Source organism: Mya arenaria, chromosome 8 (genome assembly GCF_026914265.1).
Source record: "Mya arenaria isolate MELC-2E11 chromosome 8, ASM2691426v1".
Classification (NCBI taxonomy): domain Eukaryota; kingdom Metazoa; phylum Mollusca; class Bivalvia; order Myida; family Myidae; genus Mya; species Mya arenaria.
The window spans coordinates 40,988,286-41,009,878 of NC_069129.1; the positions used below are offsets into that span (position 1 = coordinate 40,988,286).

General features: G+C 34.9%; 2 protein-coding genes across 8 annotated transcripts in view; one reads left to right on the plus strand and one right to left on the minus strand.

The window, feature by feature from the left end:
• Positions 1-303: 303 nt before the first annotated feature.
• LOC128243862 (krev interaction trapped protein 1-like) lies at positions 304-7,540 on the minus strand. The gene is made up of 2 exons (XM_052961842.1): positions 6,201-7,540; positions 304-5,865 (listed from the first exon to the last, which is right to left on the minus strand). Exons 1-2 carry the CDS (start codon positions 7,431-7,433, stop codon positions 4,894-4,896), a joined length of 2,205 nt encoding a protein of 734 aa, XP_052817802.1. The 5' UTR covers positions 7,434-7,540; the 3' UTR covers positions 304-4,893.
• A 167-nt stretch (positions 7,541-7,707) lies between these two features.
• Positions 7,708-21,593, plus strand: part of LOC128242862 (GATOR complex protein WDR59-like) — a 37,155-nt gene continuing 23,269 nt past the window's right edge. For all 7 annotated transcript variants that reach the window (XM_052960252.1, XM_052960249.1, XM_052960250.1 and 4 more), the window contains exons 1-15: positions 7,708-7,784; positions 8,464-8,513; positions 9,008-9,143; positions 9,959-10,044; positions 10,825-10,943; positions 11,403-11,491; positions 12,881-12,997; positions 14,457-14,534; positions 15,022-15,181; positions 15,575-15,654; positions 16,927-17,127; positions 17,804-17,968; positions 19,940-20,035; positions 20,766-20,925; positions 21,355-21,415. In XM_052960252.1, the coding sequence (XP_052816212.1) occupies positions 7,737-7,784; positions 8,464-8,513; positions 9,008-9,143; positions 9,959-10,044; positions 10,825-10,943; positions 11,403-11,491; positions 12,881-12,997; positions 14,457-14,534; positions 15,022-15,181; positions 15,575-15,654; positions 16,927-17,127; positions 17,804-17,968; positions 19,940-20,035; positions 20,766-20,925; positions 21,355-21,415 (1,646 nt within the window). In that variant the 5' untranslated portion in view covers positions 7,708-7,736. The remainder of the gene's footprint in view (positions 7,785-8,463; positions 8,514-9,007; positions 9,144-9,958; positions 10,045-10,824; positions 10,944-11,402; positions 11,492-12,880; positions 12,998-14,456; positions 14,535-15,021; positions 15,182-15,574; positions 15,655-16,926; positions 17,128-17,803; positions 17,969-19,939; positions 20,036-20,765; positions 20,926-21,354; positions 21,416-21,593) is intronic.

The window sequence follows — 21,593 nt, forward strand, 5'->3', positions numbered from 1 at the left end:
GTGACCAAATTTTACAAGTGGTCGGCATTTCATCCAGGGTAATACCGGGTATTCTCACCAATTTTGAACATTTTCTGACCAATCCCTACCAAGAGAGGGTTCAAGACAGAAAATGTCACACAAAAGGATGTACAGACAGATGGATAACGTCAAAACAATATTCCCCCGCCCGAAACTTTTGCTTTGGTGTTGGACAACAAACATACCAAATGTAAATATATATCCCGTCGGAAGGGCTAGCTGGAGGTGTAACTGATCAGAAGTTCACAAAGTGACTATAAAGTTAAGAATTAACACAGAAAAGAAGCATAAATAATTTATTTTCCCCTTTAACTAGCAACAACAAATTACACGGTTGAAGCAGCACAATATAGGATAATGCAAAAAAAGAGATTTACTCTAATGCATTCTCATGTTAAACTTTTTTTACTTAAATGCAGGCCTTCCAGCAGCCACTAAAAAAAAGTAGGAGGTTTTCTGACAGAAAAGAACGAAATAGTAGGAATATTTTTTACAAAAAAGTAGGAAAAGTAGGAATATTTTTGGTTAAATAAGTAATTATTAATAGCTATTAACTTACCTAGAGGAGATGTTTTTAATGCAAAATCATACCATTCTATATGCCACATATGAATATTTTAGTGAATGATGCTCGGTTTCTGTTGCTGAACTGTGTGGGTGAAAAGATGATGCACGTCAAAGTGGCACATGTTGCCACACCTTTCAACAACAGAAACCAGCCAGTTTGACATCTTTTGTTCATTTTCTGCAAATAAAACTAGCACAAAGATCAAACTTTAATATTTTTGCGGACTTTATTTTCAAAAAAGTAGGAATAGTAGGAGTTTTTTTAGAAAAAAGTAGGAAAAAGTAGGAAGCTGTTAAAAAAGTAGGAAAAAGTAGGAACGCTGGAAGGCCTGTAAATGATTAAAATAAAAAAATGTAATGATATAGATACAGATTTAAAACACACACACTTTATTATGATTTTTTTTAAAATCTATGTCACAAATTCTTCAGGCAAAAGAGCACCAAAATATAGTTAATACTTTTTAAATAATTTTGTTTTTTGCATCCACCTATAAAGTGCTCCTTTAAGTGTATGTAACATATTATAAAAGTATTGCAATAAAACAACAGACAGAAACAATGATATGACAATGAAATGCTATGTAGTACTATAAATAGCAAAACTAAACCCAGTACAGTGTTTTTTTATAATTTTAGAAACTCTTTGAATTGATAATCCAATATATATATAGTTTAAACTTTATATATATTTTACAACAATTGTGAAGAAAGTTATAATAATTTATGCTTAGAAAATCTTGTTGACACAATTTTGAGCGAGAGTGTGGTCTTGCGCTCTGGGGGAAATCAGAGTATCCAGGGAAAACCCACTTGTCTGGCTCTGAGAGCAAAAAGCAAACTCCAAAAACTTATTCAAAAAGTGATAAAGTAAGTTGTAAATATACCAAAGAAAATTTGCTATGGAAACCTGTTATTCTTTCATAAGAAATGTTCAAAATATTTAAAAGAGTACAACAATGCATTATTTTGCGAGATCCAAATTTATAACATCTACCAGTAAATGTTTAAATAAAATTCCACAAAAACAGTGAAGGAAAAGAGCTTGCCCTAGTAGAATTCATACAAGTGTTCTGTTAATAAGTGTATTAACAAGTTTTAACGAATCACTTAATCATGTATTATTATATATAGAATCACTTAATCATTTATTATTATATATAGAATCACTTAATCATGTATTATTATATATAGAATCACTTAATCATGTATTATTATATATAGAATCACTTATATACATTTTAAAGATCTAGAATGATTCACCATTGAATTTCTTTTTAAAACGATGCTTTAAAACTGTTTCAAACAGTGAAAATATCAATTTTATGTTTTTTTACTGTTTTAAAAAATAAGCCTGGTATGCTACAAAGATCATGCAGCGCATAAAGTACTGGGACACGATATTGACAACGTCATTTCCAAAATGATGATACCCACTCATAAAAATTGGCACATTTTTCTGATAAAATACAGTCTATTGCCTCATAATTACACTTCTTGAGGCTTGTTTTAAAAAGACAAAGATTGCAATACATTTTACTTCATGAACATGAAAGTGAATATTACCTTTGTGGCTGTGCCAGTCATGAAATATTGTTTTGTTGCTTACTCGGTGAAATATATTACAATCTTTCACTGACACAAACTATGACCCTCTATATAAAACCCTTTTCGACATACAACAGGATTTATGTGTACAGAAAGCAGTTAAAGTTTGTTATAAGCTTCAAATGTTGGTGATTTTCAAAACATGAGGAGGACAGACTCAGCAAAACATTACAAGAAGTTCATTACTTGAGGCCACAATTAACAAATAGTTTGTTTGGTGTTTCCCTACCCAGAACTTTGGTGTTGTTTAAAGTATTTTTTTCTTACCCTCACTGAGGGCACTACATGTTAATATTTTTATATATCATGGACATCTTGCATTTTAAAAGGTTTTTGAAATTTTGGTGAAAAAACAACAACTTAAAACTGATTTAAAAAAAAAAAATAACAAATGCTTTTAAAACAGTCTGGAACTGAAGCTACGTTTTGTCATTTTCACGGACTGCAAGGTAGGTTTTAAAACTGGAACCTTAACATGGAATCTATTGGATTTGGCCTAACAACAATAAAGGGTACAATTGAGACTGACAAGACTGTATACAACAGGTTCATCACTAAGACTTCTATGAAGAGTTTAAAAACAGAGGGTCCAACGTAAATTATTTTTGCGGAATTTTAAGTGAGGGACAAGTTTGATGCAGAACAAAATGGCGGTTTGTTCGGGTACCGGTATTTTGGTGTTTTCAGCTTCTTCGTTTTTTAACCTATGTTTCTTGAAGCATTACACTTCTTGCTCTGGGTAGGTGTATTTATATTGCGATAAGTGATATAAACTTACTCATCAGGTCAAAATATCCTTCAAACACACCAAAATACTCAAACAATCCGCCATTTGGTTCCACAATGAACATGTCACTCACTTATAATTCCCCAAAAATAATTTATGTTGGACACCCTGTAAAACTGGAAGTGCATAATGAAACTTCACTGCTATCTGTTTTGGATGTTTTCTTCCCTGGTTAAAACATGTAAGTTTAAGTCTATCATCACTCTATGTAACGCTAGAAATTTCTCCATTATTGTACAACTACTCATTCAAAATATTAAATAATTCGCAACTTTAACATGACAACTTCAAACGTTATTTAAACAATCCATATTATTTCAAAACTTATTGATAATGAGGCCTTAAATGTTACATCAACACCAGGCTTTAATATTTGTAACTTCCAAACTTTCAACATTGGAATTTTTATCCAAAATGTTGGAAGTTTCTGTACTTCCAACAACCACAATTTGAAAGATTAAGCCCATTTCTTGGAAGTACCAGGTAAAATACTTACAAACTTCATGTAACGGAAGCCCTGCATCATGATTTAAAAAAAAAAAAAATGTAAAAATAAGACAACAATGGCAGAAAAAATTATAAGCAATGTAAATATATTAATATCAGCATTTTGATAAAGCAGAAGTGAGCATGACAGTACTTATTTAAAGCTGCAGTCTCACAGATTGAACGTTTTGACAACTTTTTTATTTTTTGTCTTGGAACAAGCCAATTTTTGCGAAAATCCATGGAAACCAGTGATACAAGATTGCTTACAAAAACTTAGATCACAGATTTTTATATTTAAGTTCAAAAATTGATGTTTTATGCATTTTTCTTAAACCTTTAGTAATGGTTTAAGCCATAAAACATTAATTTTCATATTTCTGCTACGATCTGATTTTTTGTCAGCAATCTGATATCATTGATTTGCAGATATGTACGCAAAAATTTGCTCTTTCTAAGACAAAAAAATAAAAAAAGTTATATCTGTGTGAGTGCAGCTCTAAAGGCAACAAAATCATCATATTCAGTTAAAATAACAACATGGCTCAAAAATTATATATCTAAAGTAATAGAGTAAAATTTCTCATTATTTAGTTCTTATTCTAATGGCTAGCAACAATTCAATTAAAATTGGTTTACAGGGAAGAAAATAGGCATATTCCACTACACTCAGGCGTACAAATCAATTTTGGCAAATGCTTAAATCGCGAGATCAGGAATAAAAAATAGATATATATGTAACTTTTTACTGGTTAAAGTTTGCCGTAATTCAACTAAATTTGCATTTACTGTAGAATACCTGAAAATGGTTCTTTAATGCCTGTATTCTTCAAAATTTTCCTAATATTCTTACAGCATAATAAGTGAAGAAAATATTTTTTGAAGAAGCGTTTTGTGCAGCCCTATTCAGTTCTACCCTTCATCTTACTAACAAGTCTACATGTACAAAACGTAACTATCTTAAAAAATATCTAAAAGCCTGATATTAGCACAGCATATATTCCATCAAATGAAGGCTAATAATAACAATATTATTTAAAAGCTGCACTCTCACAGATTGACAGTTTTGACAACTTTTTTACCTTTTGTCTTAGAATGAGCCAATTTTTGCTTAAATGTTTGGAAACCACTGACATAAGAAAGCTGAATAAAGATTAGATGGCAGTTCATCAGATTTATGATTGAAGATTTATTTTCTATAACTAAAAGCATTACTAACACTACATAAATTGTAATTGTAATCTTATATGACCAAGTTGAAGGCATTGATGCCAAACAGTCAATCTGTGAGAGTGCAGCTTTAACAGTAGGTGAAAGACTTTGTTTCATGAACATTATTAATCACTATATTTTCCTTGCACTATTTTCGAATAAATAAATAAGTGAACAGAAAAAAGCACCAAATACCATACTTGTTCACATCTTCAAATATTGTATGGTATTGTCATTCTTGACAATTTTTTCATCAGCGGATTGATCATGCCTGCTTGTTTTGTAACAAGTTTAAGTGGTGTTCGAGGGTTATGGCGTTCTACAGACCGTGAATCTGTCCGTACTACGGTCAACTCGAGCACGCCGTACTGCTGCGGAATCTGCCAGCTAATTTCTGAATACTTGTATGTGTGCAGCATCTGTCTCGTTTGGTAATGAATAATGTGTATGCCGACATCGTTGACTGCAATCAGGCACTTAACAAGATCTTTTGACTTTGAGCTTGCCTGGAGGTTTCCTGTAAAGAAGGCGGAACCGTACACGGTAAGTTTGCGACAAACATTGAGAAACTGACTCTGTGGGTTCACATGGTTATCTCTCGTACTCGAACTGCAGAACTCCTTGTAGTGGCGGTAGATTCTACCAGACCAGTTTGAATGAGAGTGGAGATTTGGCATTGGTACCAGCTGTGACAGATGTCGATTCTGTGACACATACGATTTAGCCACTTGCTGCTCAGCAGACCCGTATTTCAGATACAACAAAATCGACGCACACTGTAACACATCTTGCTCTTTACATGGATATAATGCATTGATGTAGTTATGCCTAGCTTCATGGAAAAGCAGTTTCACGGCATCAGGATGTGTTACTTCACATTCAACTATCAGGCTGATTTTCGCGTTTCTTCGCCATTTCAAATGTGGCTCCTCAGTGTCTGGATTACCATCTGTCAAATTGCCCACAATTCTTCTCTTCCAGTTGTTCATGTGCTCCAGAGGCTTGTGTTCAGGTTTCAACTGCAGTTCAAGACTCGGAGAACAGATCCAGATAGTGAATATGTCAGCGTACGGGGTCTCCGGCATGTGGTACTCACGGAGCATCTGCTGGTTTAGCTGTTGGACTGAGGTGTTAGCACCATCAACAAGGCTTAGGCTCTTATGGCTGCCGTCCATCACCCAAACCTGAAATGATATAATGATTTAAAATAAGACCCAATTTTTTTCTGAGTTTAGGGCGACAGTCTCAAAAATGCAAAGTAAGGTACGGACATACATTTTGTATTTTTACTTAAATCTAAAAAAAGATGCATTTTCCCAATTAGAAAGGCGCAGCTCCATTCTGAAAGTGATGAGGAAAAACACTGGTTGACTGGTTACATGGTATGTGATGTGTTTTATATTTCAAGATTCAAAAGAAAAATTAATCAAATAAAAATGCTTGTTGACATTCTCATGATTCTTGTTGCTTTAAAAATTAGCTACAATATATATTAGGATTACTTTGAATACATGTGTACCTGAATTTGCTTCGGCATGCGGGATGCCATCTCAATTCTTTTGGAAACTTTGATATGTTCCCATCCCAGTTTTTGCTCACATGTATCTTGAGCAGTTTGACCTGTTTTGTCGACCACATTAATGTCAATTTCTGGATGATTTAAAAGCACATTGACTACATCAATGTTTCCAGTCCTTGCAGCAAGGTGAAGAGGCGTTCTATCATCCAAATTCACAATGTTTGGGGAACAACCAGCCGATAACAACATTTGGACAATGTCATGGTGTCCAAAATAGGCCCCAAAGTGTATTGGTGCCCATCCGTATGCATCCCTTTTTTCAAGAGAAAGGCCACGGGAAATATACTCTTCAACTTTCAGAACATCACCTTTTGATGCATACATGTGAAGGGGATACAGTTCTCTCTCCTCTAAAGAATATCTATCAGGATCTACAGTACTGTTCAAGCTGCTTTTTCGGGATATTGTCCCTGATGGATAATCTACTGGAGGCAGAGGTTGCTTTCTTCTTCCTTTTCCAGCCAGTCCTGACCCAAACAATGGATTTATCACAACCTTCGTACATTTTTCAATTGCCATCATCCTTGCTAGGGACTCGTTAGCAGCAATTCTCAGACTTTCTGAGATTTCACATCTCAGATTTGAACCACCAATGCTGGAGATACCAATAAATACCGGACTGCTCACTATCATTTTCACTCTGAAATCTGCTCTTGATTTAAATACATAATCCAGCACTCCAGGCTTTGTATGGATTTCTTTCAGCCAATGCTCAATATGCATCACAAAGGATTTTGTCAATGGGGGAAAGTTAATCGAGTTGGAAACCAACGAGGAGATAACTTGTTCAAGTGAATAAAATCCTGGAAAGTTCTGGGACTTTTCAACAAAGGAATTGTTCAGTTTATCCCGGTGGCTGACTGGAATGCAGTATAATGTAAAACTGGACAACGAAGAGCGTTTTGCTTCTTTACTGTCTTTCCAGGGAATAACAAGCGCACGCTCACCCTTGATTCCGCCATACTCTCCACCGGTCATAGAGTAGACATAAGACAAAATATCTTCCCTTGGTTCACGATTTAAATCTAGTGTGAAAGATGGTAGAAACTTGGATGGTTTTGAATGTCTGTCCACAATTTTGTGATCCAAAAGTAAAATGTCGTACAATTTTGCCTTGAAATCTTGGCCATGGATGTTTTGTTTCGGTCTGATAATAGCAAGTATGGATTCCATGTTTGTAACTTAAGCCATTTATATATGTGTCAAAGGATTTGTTTCCACCGATTCCAAGTAATTTGGTGATAATGTAGATTTTTTATGCAACTTGTCATTTTTTTGGATACGTTTTACGGCTGTCGTAATTTTGCGTGAAATTTCCTTTTTGTCTTTCTTAACATATAAAATGATTCCAATAAATAATTTAGAACATTTGAATAAAGTTAAAATTAAATTTAATTGTTTAGTTGATGATATTAAAATATTTGTGTCCGCTAAGTCTGACACAATTTTCAGATTTACGACATTTAGAGGAAAAAAATGTCGCAATGGGGTGGAAACATTTCTGTCGATTTTGGAGATTTGCAGGTAATGTTTCATTTTTTCTGCATGTAAAGTCAAGGAAGAGTTACGCCTTTTAGCTTTTCAACCCATTTGCATTTAATTCAACAAGAAATCATAACCAAAAAATCGTCCATTTCGTTCGTACTCAATCCTGTACGTACCATTGTAATACATTTTGGTTTAATTCATTCCTGGTACAGCATTGTTATTTTAGCATCTGATCAATTATGGTGTAAACTGATTATTATTTATAAATATCATTTGACTGTTTTTATCGACCATGATTTGTTAAAGAAATGGTTGAGTAAGTGTAAGTGTATCTTTTTTAAAAACAGGTAGGGTTTTTTATTTTGTGTGGTATCGTCCGCTATTGGTACCCAGCTGGTAGGTAAATCCAAGAGAAATAACCAGGAACTAGGACATTGGGAGAGCTGAGACGAAACCGGGGCTCGAGGCCAGGAGCATGCTTGCTGTAGTTGAGGTAAAAGCCACTTTCTAAGACAAATGGAGGCTACCCGTGGACAGTGAGCACTGTAAGTGAATGTTTGCATTCATCATAGAGTTGCAAGAATACGCAAAACATATAAAACATATATTGCATTTATATCATGCAATATACAGCCACTTGCAGAGCCATACTCCATTATTGTATATTTCTAACTCATTTGGATCTACATGTTGTGTACACTTATTTTATTTGCAGGCAAACACAATGGGTGTGGACTGCTTGGGGAAGTGGGCCATACTTCCTGGGTAGGTACATGATTATTTATAGCTTTGAACTTCTAGGGGCTTTTATGTACCCGATGTATATACATGTACACTAAAATTATCGTAAAGCTCTATATCTTGCTGAAAGATACTATCATTAGGTTGATTGTTTTATATTTTTGATAGTTTAATTGATAGTTTAACTTTTTAAACTTAAAGTATTTTATAAGTATATTTGCCTTACTCCAATGTCATGTACCATAGAAATTAGTTTTGCTTCTGGTAAGCTGCCAAACAAAATGGGGAAACTTAATATTTTGAATAACAATTTACCAGTTATATTTTCTTAATGAAAGGTACTATTACTCTATTACAACAGTTAATTTTTTAATCATTTCTTCTTTCAGTCAGCTGGATGTAAACACCCATACTTATATTTATATTAAATAACTATATAGTAAATAAGATGTACCATATATTTAGTACATAGTTTATATTTGATGATTTATGATTTACAAAAATTATGTGTTTGCCAGGCGTCGTGTCCTAGCCATGGTGAATTTGGATGACCCCACAGAAAATGTACACCGTCTGACACGCACCAGTAAATACGACATAAGTTGCGTACAGTGGAATCCCCATGCGTCGCATGCACACCTCTTCTCTACAGCAGTGAGTAAAATGTTAATTGTGAAAGCATCTAACTATGAGCTCTGAGTGATGTATTTTTATTTTGTATACAAGGGCTTTTGAAAGTGAAGTTTGAACATCCATGCCTTTACTTCTAAAAGTTTTTCTCCCAAACATGGAGAATCAAGTGTTTCGAAAACATTTTTGTTCCTATAAATATATATATTTGTACAACAATTATGAAAAAATGTGAAATAATGTGCATCCTTAAAATGCCAACTCCACAAAGGTGTTTTCAAACTATTAAAAATTAGTTTCAAAACATAAATGTAACATTGACAACAGAATTAACTGTCATAAGTGTTTGTACTTCCAAGCAGTCAATTGCGCAAGTTTTAGCCTATTTTCTGGGAGTAACCTACACCCAAACTTCCTTTAAAACAAGCCCTAATATACACAACTTCCTTGAATGGAAGCCCTAATATACACGACTTCCTTTAACCGAAGCCCTGACACAAGCGTTCATAGAACTTCTGGTAGAGCATTCATATCTTTCTGTCCTTAGTTTCGGTCCTCATTTCTTATTCAGCTGATTTCAGATTAATAGGTTAAAGTTAACATTCCATTTTTGTGTGTTTTTGCTTTGTATACAGAAGCTTGAGCTGTAGCCTGAATGAAACGCTGGCTTTACTTGTAGATTCACTAGATATTAATTAAAGATGACATTCCATTTCTGTGTGTGATTGATGTATACATGTACAGTAGGATGGCCTTATTTCTAGATATATACTAGATATACATAAAGATACATAATACAGCCTTCATGAGTAACATTTCATTTTTGTGTGTGATTTTAGTGTATGCAGAAGCTGGAGCTTTGGGCGTGGGACGATAGCTTTGCCAAGCAGGTCTGCTCCATGAAGGCGCACTCCAGAAACATTAGGTACATGGTTTGGATTTTATGCAAAAACTTGTATGTGAAGTAACATGTAGTCAAGGCTTGCAAAAAAATTACCAATAATGTGTAATATGTTTTTTAATAAGAAAGTTAGAAACTTAAAGTCTTGAATATTAGATTTGTTGTCAGTTGACAACCCTTTTGTCTAGCCATTCTATGGGTCAAATATTCTGACCCTTTCCCAATTGCAAATTACTTTTAAATCATGCAGAATTCCCAATTTTATCAGGTTACCCCTGGATTTTCCATTTCCAAATTAAGGAGTTTATCTATAAATTTTCTCAAAAATGTCCAATAAACCCTAGTTGTTTTTTTTTCCGCTGTTTTATGTATTTTCCATCATTTCGAAGAGGCATAAATTTTATCATATAAAAAGTGCTGGGCAATGGAGGTTTGGAGGACAGGGTTTAGTTTGTTGAAGAATCTGAAACCTGTTTAAGTCGCTCATCCTATTGATTACAAGATTAAGCTAACTCCACTATATTTTGTTTAACATTTACTGCTTTATTTCCTTTTTTTGAAGAGTTCCATTTGATGAGCAACAAAACTAAAAAATAAATTGCAACCAAGTGACTTTTGACTTGTGAAATAGAGCTTAAATAGGGTGTTAGCAAAGTTGTCCAAAAGGTTTTGAACCTGTTATATTTAAGAGTTTTCAAGAAATTAGCACTGGGAGGGGTCAGGCTGAAAGTCTAAAAAATAAATTATCTGATTTTATTGAGGACAACTGAATGTACATTGAAAAATTATCCTATTTTTCTTCAGTAACATTGACTGGTCGCCGTTTGACGTGAATGTTATAGCCTCATGTTCTGTTGACACTTTCACCATGCTTTGGGATGTGAGGGACCCAAAGCGACCAACTGCATCTTGCCAGAGTGTCTGTAAGGAAAAAGATGAGAAAAGACGCTTATCTAACGTTGTTTATAAATGAGAAACAGACAACATTTCCTGCATGATTTATATTTGTGACATAACAAGAAACCAATACTGATACTTAACTGCATGTTTTCTTTTTCTCCTAGTAAAAATCTTTTTCGAAGTGCCTCAAATGGAAACTACCTATACCATATTTATATGCCAAGAACGGGGATTGAACCCATGCCTTCCCATCTATGTTAGGTCTAGATTGATTTTTTTACACTCATATATTTTATTAATAAGATCATGTAGATGAATATGTTGTCAACTGAAAACTAAAGGAGTTCATCAACCTTTAAGTTTACTAAACAAGATCACAGGAAATGTTGACTGCTCTGACAGCTTGTCTCTGTTGTTTCCATTGTATTATTTCTAGTTCTTATGCTGTTTGTCAACCAATGGCATTTTACTGCATTTTTAAGGTGGAGCCTCTCAAGTGAAGTGGAACAAGGTTACGAACAACCTGTTTGCCACGGCTCATGAGGGTGATGTTAGGATCTGGGACCCAAGGGTAATGTAGCATACTAAACAAACCAATACAATTTTTAAAAAAATAAATAAAAACAAATTCTTAACTACCGTATTATATCATGTATAGGACGCTAGCATAGATAGGACGCAGGCAAAAAAATAGTTGAGAAAACAGGTAAAACCCCTTAATATATAAGATAGGACGCAGCGGAAAAATGTTAAAATCGGAGCCGAAAAATTGAGGTTGGTAAAGTATTTATAACATATATTGAAGTAAAAAACAAACAAAAAATTGTATATTAGGCATATTTCGATAACTGTCTTGTGTATTTCGATAATTATCGTCGTATTTTGGTAATTTAGCGTACATAACAAAGATATATGTCTTGACATTTTGAGAACGTTCACGCATATTATAAGACTTATACAAATGCCGTAATAGTCCCGACTGAGAGTCAACCGTTGCAATAGTCCCGACATGCCTTCTGAATGACAGTCAACCGTTGCAACCGTTGCAATCGCAACAAAACTGTATTGTCAAAACTGAGGATTGTTTTGATAAGGCTTGTCGCTGCGCGGATTAAAGCATGTAGGCATAATTAATGCGTGTCGGTAATTAGTCTTGCCAGCGGAAGGCACGTCAGGTAAAGTGCGAACAAACAACCATTTTTCTAATGACAGACAGTGGGTGTTTTTCACACCTTCGCACATTTGAAAAGAATTGATATTGACAATAATGCTACTTTGCGTTATGCACATTCCTTTATTATTTTTTTAAAACAGTAACATGCAACAAAATGTTTTGTAAAATATCGAAACATTAAAATCATGAACAACGATTAATTGATATTTACCTCCTTTCCCGATTTTCCGTTGCCGTTATAACTCAATCCAGTTAAAATGCTGACTCACATCGAGTTTTTGTGAGTAGCGTCCCTTTTATAAAAAAGTAAACAGTCGTATTTTTTTTTAATTTATTTCTCAATAAATCATTTTAAAGCAAACATTCAATATATTTCTGCGTGTGTTAACTTGCGTGATTTTACCTATGTCAGTTGTTCTCTTCGGTGACGCAGTACAGACACTTACTATTACCGCGGTCTTCCCCGGTCCAATATTTTCGACCCAATATTTTCGACCCGAAATGGACTTGGAAAAAACAGATGCAATTCTAATAGCATAGAAAGGACGCAGGCACTTTTTAAGACGAGAATTGGGGGTAAAAAAGTGCGTCCTATGCATGATATAATACGGTTTACCGGATAATATAAAAAGGTGATTAATTTATATCATTTTTTCTGACACATCTTATCTTAATGAAATGTTACTTTTTCTTTATTCTTAAATAATTTGTAGATACAAATATGACAACATTTATCTGTGATATGAAAGTAAGAGATTTGGTTTGACCATGGTGTTTTTCTTCTAGAAACTGAACCAGCCTGTAGTTTACCTGACTGCCCACTTGTCCAAAATTCATTGTATAGACTGGAACCACTTGAACGAACAACGATTTTCCACGGCTAGCCATGATTGCTCGGCTAAGGTGAGTTGGGTTTTGTATTCACAGGAGCAACTTGCGCGAACAACTATTCTCCATGTCTAGTTATGATAGCTCTTCTAAGGTGAGTTGGGGTTTATATAGACTGGAACCACTTCATGACTTGAACGAACAACGATTTTCCACAGCTAACCATGATTTCTCGGCTTAGGTGAGTTGGGATTTGTATTAGTGGAGCTACTTGAACGAACATCGATTATCCAGGGGTAGCTTTCTTGCTTTGCTTAGTTGAGTGGGGGGGTTTGTATAGACTGGAGGCACTTTAATGAACAATGATTCTCCACGGCTAGCCATGATTGCTTTGCGTAAGTGAGTTGTGGTCTGTATAGACTGGAGCTTTCTCCACAGCTATCCATGACTGCGTGGATAAAGTGAGTTTGGGTTTGTATAGACTGGAGCTGCTTCAACAAACAACGATTCTCCATGGCTAGCCATGACTGCTTGGATAAAGTGAGTTTGGGTTTGTATAGACTGGAGCTGCTTCAACAAACAACGATTCTCCACGGCTAGCCATGACTGCTTGGATAAAGTGAGTTTGGGTTTGTATAGACTGGAGCTGCTTCAACAAACAACAATTCTCCACGGCTAGCCATGACTGCTTGGATAAAGTGAGATTGGGTTTGTATAGACTGGAGCTGCTTCCACAAACAACGATTTTCCACGGCTAGCCATGACTGCTTTGATCAAGTGAGTTTGGGTTTGTATAGACTGGAGCTGCTTCAACAAACAACGATTTTCCACGGCTAGCCATGACTGCTTGATAAAGTGAGTTTGGGTTTGTAAAGATTGGAGCTGCTTCAACAAACAACGATTCTCCATGGCTAGCCATGACTGCTTGGATAAAGTGAGTTTGGGTTTGTATAGACTGGAGCTGCTTCCACAAACAACGATTTTCCACGGCTAGCCATGACTGCTCAGCTGAGGTGAGTTGGGGTTTGTGTAGACTGGAGCTGCTTCAACAATCAACGATTCTCCACGGCTAGCCATGACTGCTCAGCTGAGTTGAGTTGGGGTGTGTATAGACTGGAGTGACTTGAAAAAACAATGATTCAACCACAAGTCATGACTGCTCTACAAGGTGACTCGCAAAGGGAAAAGAAATATTTTGTTAATGATTGTAGCTTGTCTGTTTATGACAGAATAAAGTTGAGGTAAGGTCATACCCTAAGTGTTTTCCTCATTTTGGTCATAAGAATTTGCCCGAAACCTTATTGTATGTTGCCTTGGTCATAACTCCTAAACGGTGGAATGAAAGATCATGTAACTTTATACACATGCTCTCTATAATGACAATATGTACAAGTGTTGCAAGTCCCATAACTCTGGCTAATTTTTTTGGCCAAGTTCATTGTTCAGTTGAGAGAATAAAAGTGTTGGCATCCTTGCATTCTTGCAAAGCTCATGATAGACCTGTAATGTTCATGGTTTTGATGTTCTGTTTCAGTTCTGGGAGTACACAGACCACCGACAGGACAAGGGAATGCTGAAGTCTGGATCGCCCGTCTGGAGGGCAAGGTTTACAGTAAGCATTGTTTTAGCATATGATGTAATGCCTATTTGATGAGCATCAATATGGGTAGTATTAAAGACTTGCTTATAAGAATGCAAAGAATGGCAGCCACAAAGGGTTAACTTAACCTGGCATCTTCGGCATAGTTCTTGTCCGTGTCACCCTTTGGTTTCCTTTCAATAACATTTGAACAACTTAGTGATGAGTCTTCAAACATTGGTCATGGTCAGTAGATGACCCCTATCAATTTTGGGGTCATTGGTTATTATGAGTGCTGCTGACTGGCGGAAATTTAATTGGATGATGACATAAGCCTTGAACTTACAGATACTACAAGAATCACTATTTTGGACAAAAAAAACCCCCATCTCATTTCATAAATAACTATAACAGGACTTGTCTCTAATACACAGACATTTAAGAAGTGTTCACTGTCACCAATCAAAACTTTTAATCATGTCAGAGACAACAAAATTATTTTCCATATGTCGAATTGCAGCCATTTGGAGATGGCCTGATAACTGTGGTGATGTCTACGCTGCGTCGAGGGGAGAATAGCCTGTACATGTGGAATAACATGAATCTCAAGGCGCCCGTACACCAGTTTGTGGGCCACACCGACGTTGTCATGGAGTTTGCTTGGAGGAAAAAAGATGAGGGTATGAGTAGAAAGATGGTGATTTAATCACAAGTGTAAGATTTGATATGCCTGTTTGATCAACAGGACATTATATGGGATCATTTTTCATCAGAGAGGTGGCATCTAATGAAGTTTTTTGCTCTTAATCGTTTTTTCAGATTTCAACCAATATTTATCAAACTTTACAACATTATGTATAGCTATGACATGATCTTTGATTAGTCTGAAAACATAAGATATTTTCACCCATTCTGAAAGGAAAACCTCTGTAAAATAATGCAAAATCCCAAGTGACATCTTTTTTATTTCCAATTAAAATATCTTTTGAGACATTTTTCTTAATTTTAGTGCAAAAAGATTATTCATGAAATTATAAAACAATGGCCTAAAATCTGCATTTTACATTGTTCAGGTGAGCGTGACTACGAGTTGGTGACATGGTCACGTGACCAGAATCTGAAGATCTGGCAAGTGGACCCTGTTCTACAGAGGGTAAGCATAGGATTTAGAGCTGGATATAGTTGACTGAAGGCATACCAAATTTATTCTGTGTTATATGATATGGTTGACTTAGGCCATAACAAATTTACAGTCAAAACTTGTTATGTCGACTTCTTCGGGGCCTAGGAAAAAAAGTCGAACATAACAATAATACTTTAAGATTTATGTTTAAGATCTCAGTGTAGAAACCAGTATTAATAGATGATTGGTTATTTGAGGCTTTTATGGAAATTAAATGTTTAAGCCTAGCTCAGCTAGGCAAACATGTGTACGTGTGTGTATTGTTCATATGTTAATGACTTGTAAAATTATAAAGAAGCATAGAATACTATGAGTAGACATAGACATTAGCACATTATTTATCATGCATTGTTATCATTGGTTTGTTTTGAAATTGGTTCAGTGCTTGAAAATAAATGAGAATAAAAGAGAAAAAAGATTAGATATAAGGATTGATTATCATATATATCAATGATGTGACAAAGGCGAATATGAGAGCGACTCCATTGTCAGTCGAGTCTCCATTATGTTAGACTCCTGATACTAAGTGTGAGATGGACACTGAATGCTCAACTATATTCTGAGATATTTATGTAATAAAAATGACATCAAAGTTTAAAATCGAATTTCTTAGGTATACTAGAAAGTAGATATTAAATAGATTTATTATATGCTTTCCAATGGTTTATAAAGATTTCATCATCATCATCATCATCATCGTCATCATCATCATCTCAAGTGAAATAAAATTATATTTACCTGATTTAAACAGTGAGCATACGAATTTAATATTTTTCCCAATGGTTTGAAGAGATTTGTCAGTGAAATAAAAATGATATTTAACTGTTTCAAACAGTAAAATACCAATTTGATATTTTTCATTGTTTTCAAATTAAGCCCACTTTCACTTCCTAGTCAAACTTCTGTGCGCACTGAGGACCGAGACACAATTTCAACGACATCATTTCTGAAATAATATTACTATTACTTACATTTTAACACACTTTTCGGAAAAACTACAGTCAACTGTCATTTTCGGCAAACATATAAAAAAAAAAATGTTTCTTACAATGTAAGATTGTGAACGTCAAAAGTAAATATTTGATTTACACTAAAATATCATTTAGATATTCCTTGTATAAAAAAGTCATAGCTTAGCCACATTCAAATTTTCATGGTAATGTATATTAATAAATTTGAGTTTCATATTATAAATTGTATATCTAATATATTAACTCAGATTTAATATGAATTCTTTTACAGCTGTGTGGTCATGATGCTGTAGACTGTTCTGAAAATGAAACTACACTCATAGAATTAAATGAGACACCAAAAGACAATTCCCAGGAAGCAACAGTAGCCAGCATTTCTATAAATAGCATCCAATCAGATCAGAGGACTATGACTTTGAGTCAGGAATTCTCATTGGTCAACAAGTACATTCCAAATGTCACCATTGAAAAGGTTTGTCTTTTAAGTAATTTTTCAAACAATAGGCCAATTTTTTAGAACTTTGTTGAAGTCATTGCTGTAAACTTTAAATCTCTACTTCCTTTAATGTTTCATGGGTTGGTTGTCTGGTTAGCGCAGTGGTAAGACACTCCCTTCTCGCCTAGGCGACCGGGGTTCGATTCGCGGCTTTGGCGCATGTGAGTTTGGTTTGTGGTCACCACGCCTGACAAGTGGGTTTTCTCCAGGTTCTCCCGTTTCCCCAACAACACAAGACCACACTCTCATGTGAAATCGTGCCAGCGAGAGTGATTAATATACTGTTGTAATAACTGGTTTCACAATCGTTGTAAAACAAATATGTTTAAACTAAACTAATGTTTCATGGATACAGTATTTCTGCAGTATTTCTTACAAAGTTTGTAACAAGTGTTTCAGCTGTATTTGTTTTATTTAAATGTATGAGCACATAAAATATATAACACCTTTATATAAAATATATAACACCTTTATAATTTAACAATAATGACCTTAATTACATTAAAACAATCGGCCTTACGTATGGTTTGTTAAGGTTGGTCTTAGCTAAGGCCCTTGATAAGCTGAAAACCATGAACATTTGTAGCTGCATTTGGCTGGCTTCATTCAGTAAGTTTAACATTTATTTTAAATTAATTCTTGTTTCTTACAGTTGGACAGTGAGGAAAGACAGTGTTCGGTTTCCATCAGTGGTGGGAAACACAAGGCTGATGTGACAATCTCCTTCCCAATGAATTATCCCAATATTGCGCCACCTTGCTTTGAAATTGCTTCTCCTACTGGACTATCCACAAGTCTCATTAAGAAACTACACAGGGTAAGATGACAAACACAAAGTTTGAGAAACTGGGTGTATAAGAGTGTTTAAATGAGATTAAATACCGTAAATGACTGGGTATTAGACGCACTTTTTTCCCTCAGATTTTGATGCAAAAAAATGCCTGCGTATAATACCCAGTAACAATTTTTTGAACTTTTTTTCTGATGTCAATTTCAAGCCGAGAGTTTGTTTAGATTTATGTAGAAAGGGATGTTACTCGCGTCATATTGATCGAGTATATACGGGTTAAAACGGCAGTTGAAGATCGGGATACGGTATATCGTAAGACGTTTATAATTTCAACAAAAATATTTTATATTTGGACACCCATAATTATTTCCCAAAATAATTTATTTTGCGTACCTAATTTTCGGACACCCAAAGGACATCAATCATAACTTTCATAGTTACCAAGTTTCACAGATGAAGAAAATTGATTTTTATCTTTACACTGCCTGGCTTGATTACCTAACCGTATACACCACTGTGACAATTTAATTAGTTACTACCCATCCTAAACGATTTATTGCCTGTTGAAAAGGAAGTGTGATATATTTATTTGAGGATTAAACAAACAACAAGGGCAATCAAGGGATTAAGAAAACATCGACATGGCATGTTTGTAAAACGATCTGCCAATAAGCTTTCAAACTTGTACCACACTTACAGACTATATGAAGCAATAATCGTACAGTTATACATTAATCCTGCATAGCAATGTCCATGCTCTCCACGAGATCCTCGTGGGCATAACTGTAAGTTATGTGACGTCACACAGTGTGACTCTTTGATCTGAAGCCGATAGAATGTGTTTATTCAGTTCAGTGCATGTATAAAATGGTGTTTTAATTAACTTCATGAAGGATTTACACTTATAGGCGTAATAAATAAGTTTATGACCATTGATTACTACGGATAAATAATAAGTGGTAAAAAGCAAACATGAAGAAAAAAGGCAGGTTAAACAAACATGTAAATAAAATGTAAAAATGATAATTTTCTATGTATTCGGAGAACGAAAAAAATAATTAATTTATGGTGTCCGAACTCTTGTGAATTACGGTATTCAATATTATTTTGAATAATAAATTGAATTAAACAATAATCAAACTTACATATAAAAAAGCAAAGTTGGGCACTGTCAAAATATTTTTTTGCTTAACATAACTTTTCATTCTCGACAGTATGGTTTTAAAGATAACCATCGCCATTTTCACGAAAAATTTTTTTTTTGTCACTGTCAACAAACATGGTGGCTGAAAATGCCGGACGATTTTGACATTTTTTCTATGCGTCTTTTAACCAAAAACATAGATTAAAAGTTTTTTTCTCGGATTTTTTTCCCTGCGTCTAATACCCCCTATCGTCTTATACCCAGTCATTTACGGTAACGTTTCTACTGACCTACCAGCCAGTATAATAAACAAATTAGACTTCCTAAGATCTTTTTCTGTTCAGAAAAAAATCTGAGATACAGGGACTCCTTTTAAAGGAGTGTTCAACCAATCTGGAATGCTATTTCAGATGTGTCTAATTTGTTGTAATTTTCGTATAGATCTGGTCATATCTTCAAAGTAGTACATGCAAAATCTGTGTATCATTAGCAATGCTCCATGTGGTTTGATGCGCCAACCATTCGGCCATTGCTGCCAATAAGGTTGTCCGGTTAGCACACTGGTTAGGTAACTTGCTTCTGATGGGGCAACCCCGGTTCTATTCCCGGCCTGGGCACATGTGAGTTTGGTTTGTTATCCCCAAGCCGAATAAGTGGGTTTCCTTGGGTACTCCGCTTTCCCCGAAAACACAAGACCACACTCTCACGTAACATTGTGTCAACGAAAGTAATAAATATGATGTTGTAATAACTTGTTTCACAAATGTTTGAAAATAAATAAGTTGAATTGCTCCCAATAATATGATTATGATACTGTCGAAGCAAATTTGAATAAACACCTCTCCCTGTTCCAGGTGCTGACGGACACAAGTCAGAAGAGTGTGAAGAAGAATCTCAACTGTTTGGAGCCGTGTATCCGACAAGTAGCAACAGCCTTTGAAAATATGACTGTAAGAATTCAATAACTTTTCCTTCCAGTACGTGCATATTTCTACTCTTTAGCCTTTTTTGTTAGCTCACCATACAATGACCAAAGGAGAGTATTTATGATCGCCTTTTGTCTGTCACAATTGGTTTGTTTATCTAGCTCATATCCTAGAAATATCTAATGAACAGAATGGAATTCCATGTATCTGGTAAGCGATTTAGGGCCCTATTATTTTTTATTTTTTTAAATCAAGGTATTGTCATAGCCTTTTTGTCATTCATGACGTCATTGAAACACAAGTATCGCAATGAGTTGGCCTATTAGTGCTCTTGACTTAGTAACATCTGGCGATTAGATTCAAAATCTGCGCAGATTGAAGAGTGTGTTTGAATCATTTAAATGTGTTATTACACAACTATGCATTCATATTACTCCTAAAACATCTTGCCAACCAGTTTAAAACTCTCCATTCAATAACTACATGTAGTATATTTTACAATAACATACGTTCGACATGTTTATCCTCATGATATCTGAGAATCCTATGCACTACCATGGTGCAAAATGACATACATCCATTTTACTTATACAATATAATTTCCCATTTACAAATATATTTCCAGCTAGAAGAATGAAAGATGCTGGACTGTGACAAACACATTCCCGCTAGTGTCTTTATATTTCTACCCCAACACATGGCAAAATCATGTGTTTTACAATAGTTTCTTATATACATGGCAATGTTTTCCCAGCTGGAGGAGCGCAAAACGCCGGACACCGACGTGTTCCCACCAATACCCACCAGTTACCATCCCCAACACACTGGGTACATCCAGCCCCTGCCATTCTCCGCCTACCAAGACTTCCAGATACCCTTCCCAAGGACCTGTGGGGCTCAGTTCAACTCTGCTGGTGAGTCTAGGCTCTCTCAAAGATTAAGTTGATAAAAATCTTTGGTTAAGCAAATAATGTGCTTGAAGTATTGCTAAAAATGATAAGTTGTGCTGAATTGTTTTATGCAATATAAATGACCTTAAAATATCAATAAATACAAATATAAATATGAATTTAGAACAACCAGAATGTATATTTTTCTCTCTACTATTAGATATGCTATTTAAATAACTATCTCAGTTGATACAAAATTTTACTATGGAGGTGATATTGGGCGATCTCATCAAAAATCAAGGAGTGATTTCATCCCTGATGTTTGCCTTTGCTTATGAAAGAGGGGATTTATTATTAGAGTTATTAGTTAGTTCTGTGTTTTAATATGCATATTTAATGAGTTTGGATTTGGCATTGTTTCAGTCTTCATAAATTTATACCTCTATCTTTCAGGGCTGCTTGTGTTATTTGCAAGATCTAAGGAAGCCAATAAAATCTCTGAAAAGACTCCGAAGTAAGTGCCTTCACCATAATCGCAAATATTTCAATGTTAAATAAATTATAGTACAGTCAAATCTTATTATGGTGAGTTTGTACGGAGCTAGGAAAAAAAGTCGAGATAACGAACATTCGACATATCCAAATTACAAAAAATATGAACATTTCCAACACATTTGAGTCCGATTTATGTC

Bases quoted from the DNA above. Each gene is read 5' to 3' on its own strand.
- LOC128243862 (XM_052961842.1), bottom strand. From the start codon at position 7,433: ATGGAATCCATACTTGCTATTATCAGACCGAAACAAAACATCCATGGC. The intron at 5,866-6,200 runs GTACACATGTAT...ATATCATTTCAG, and splicing joins GCATGCCGAAGCAAATTCAG to GTTTGGGTGATGGACGGCAG.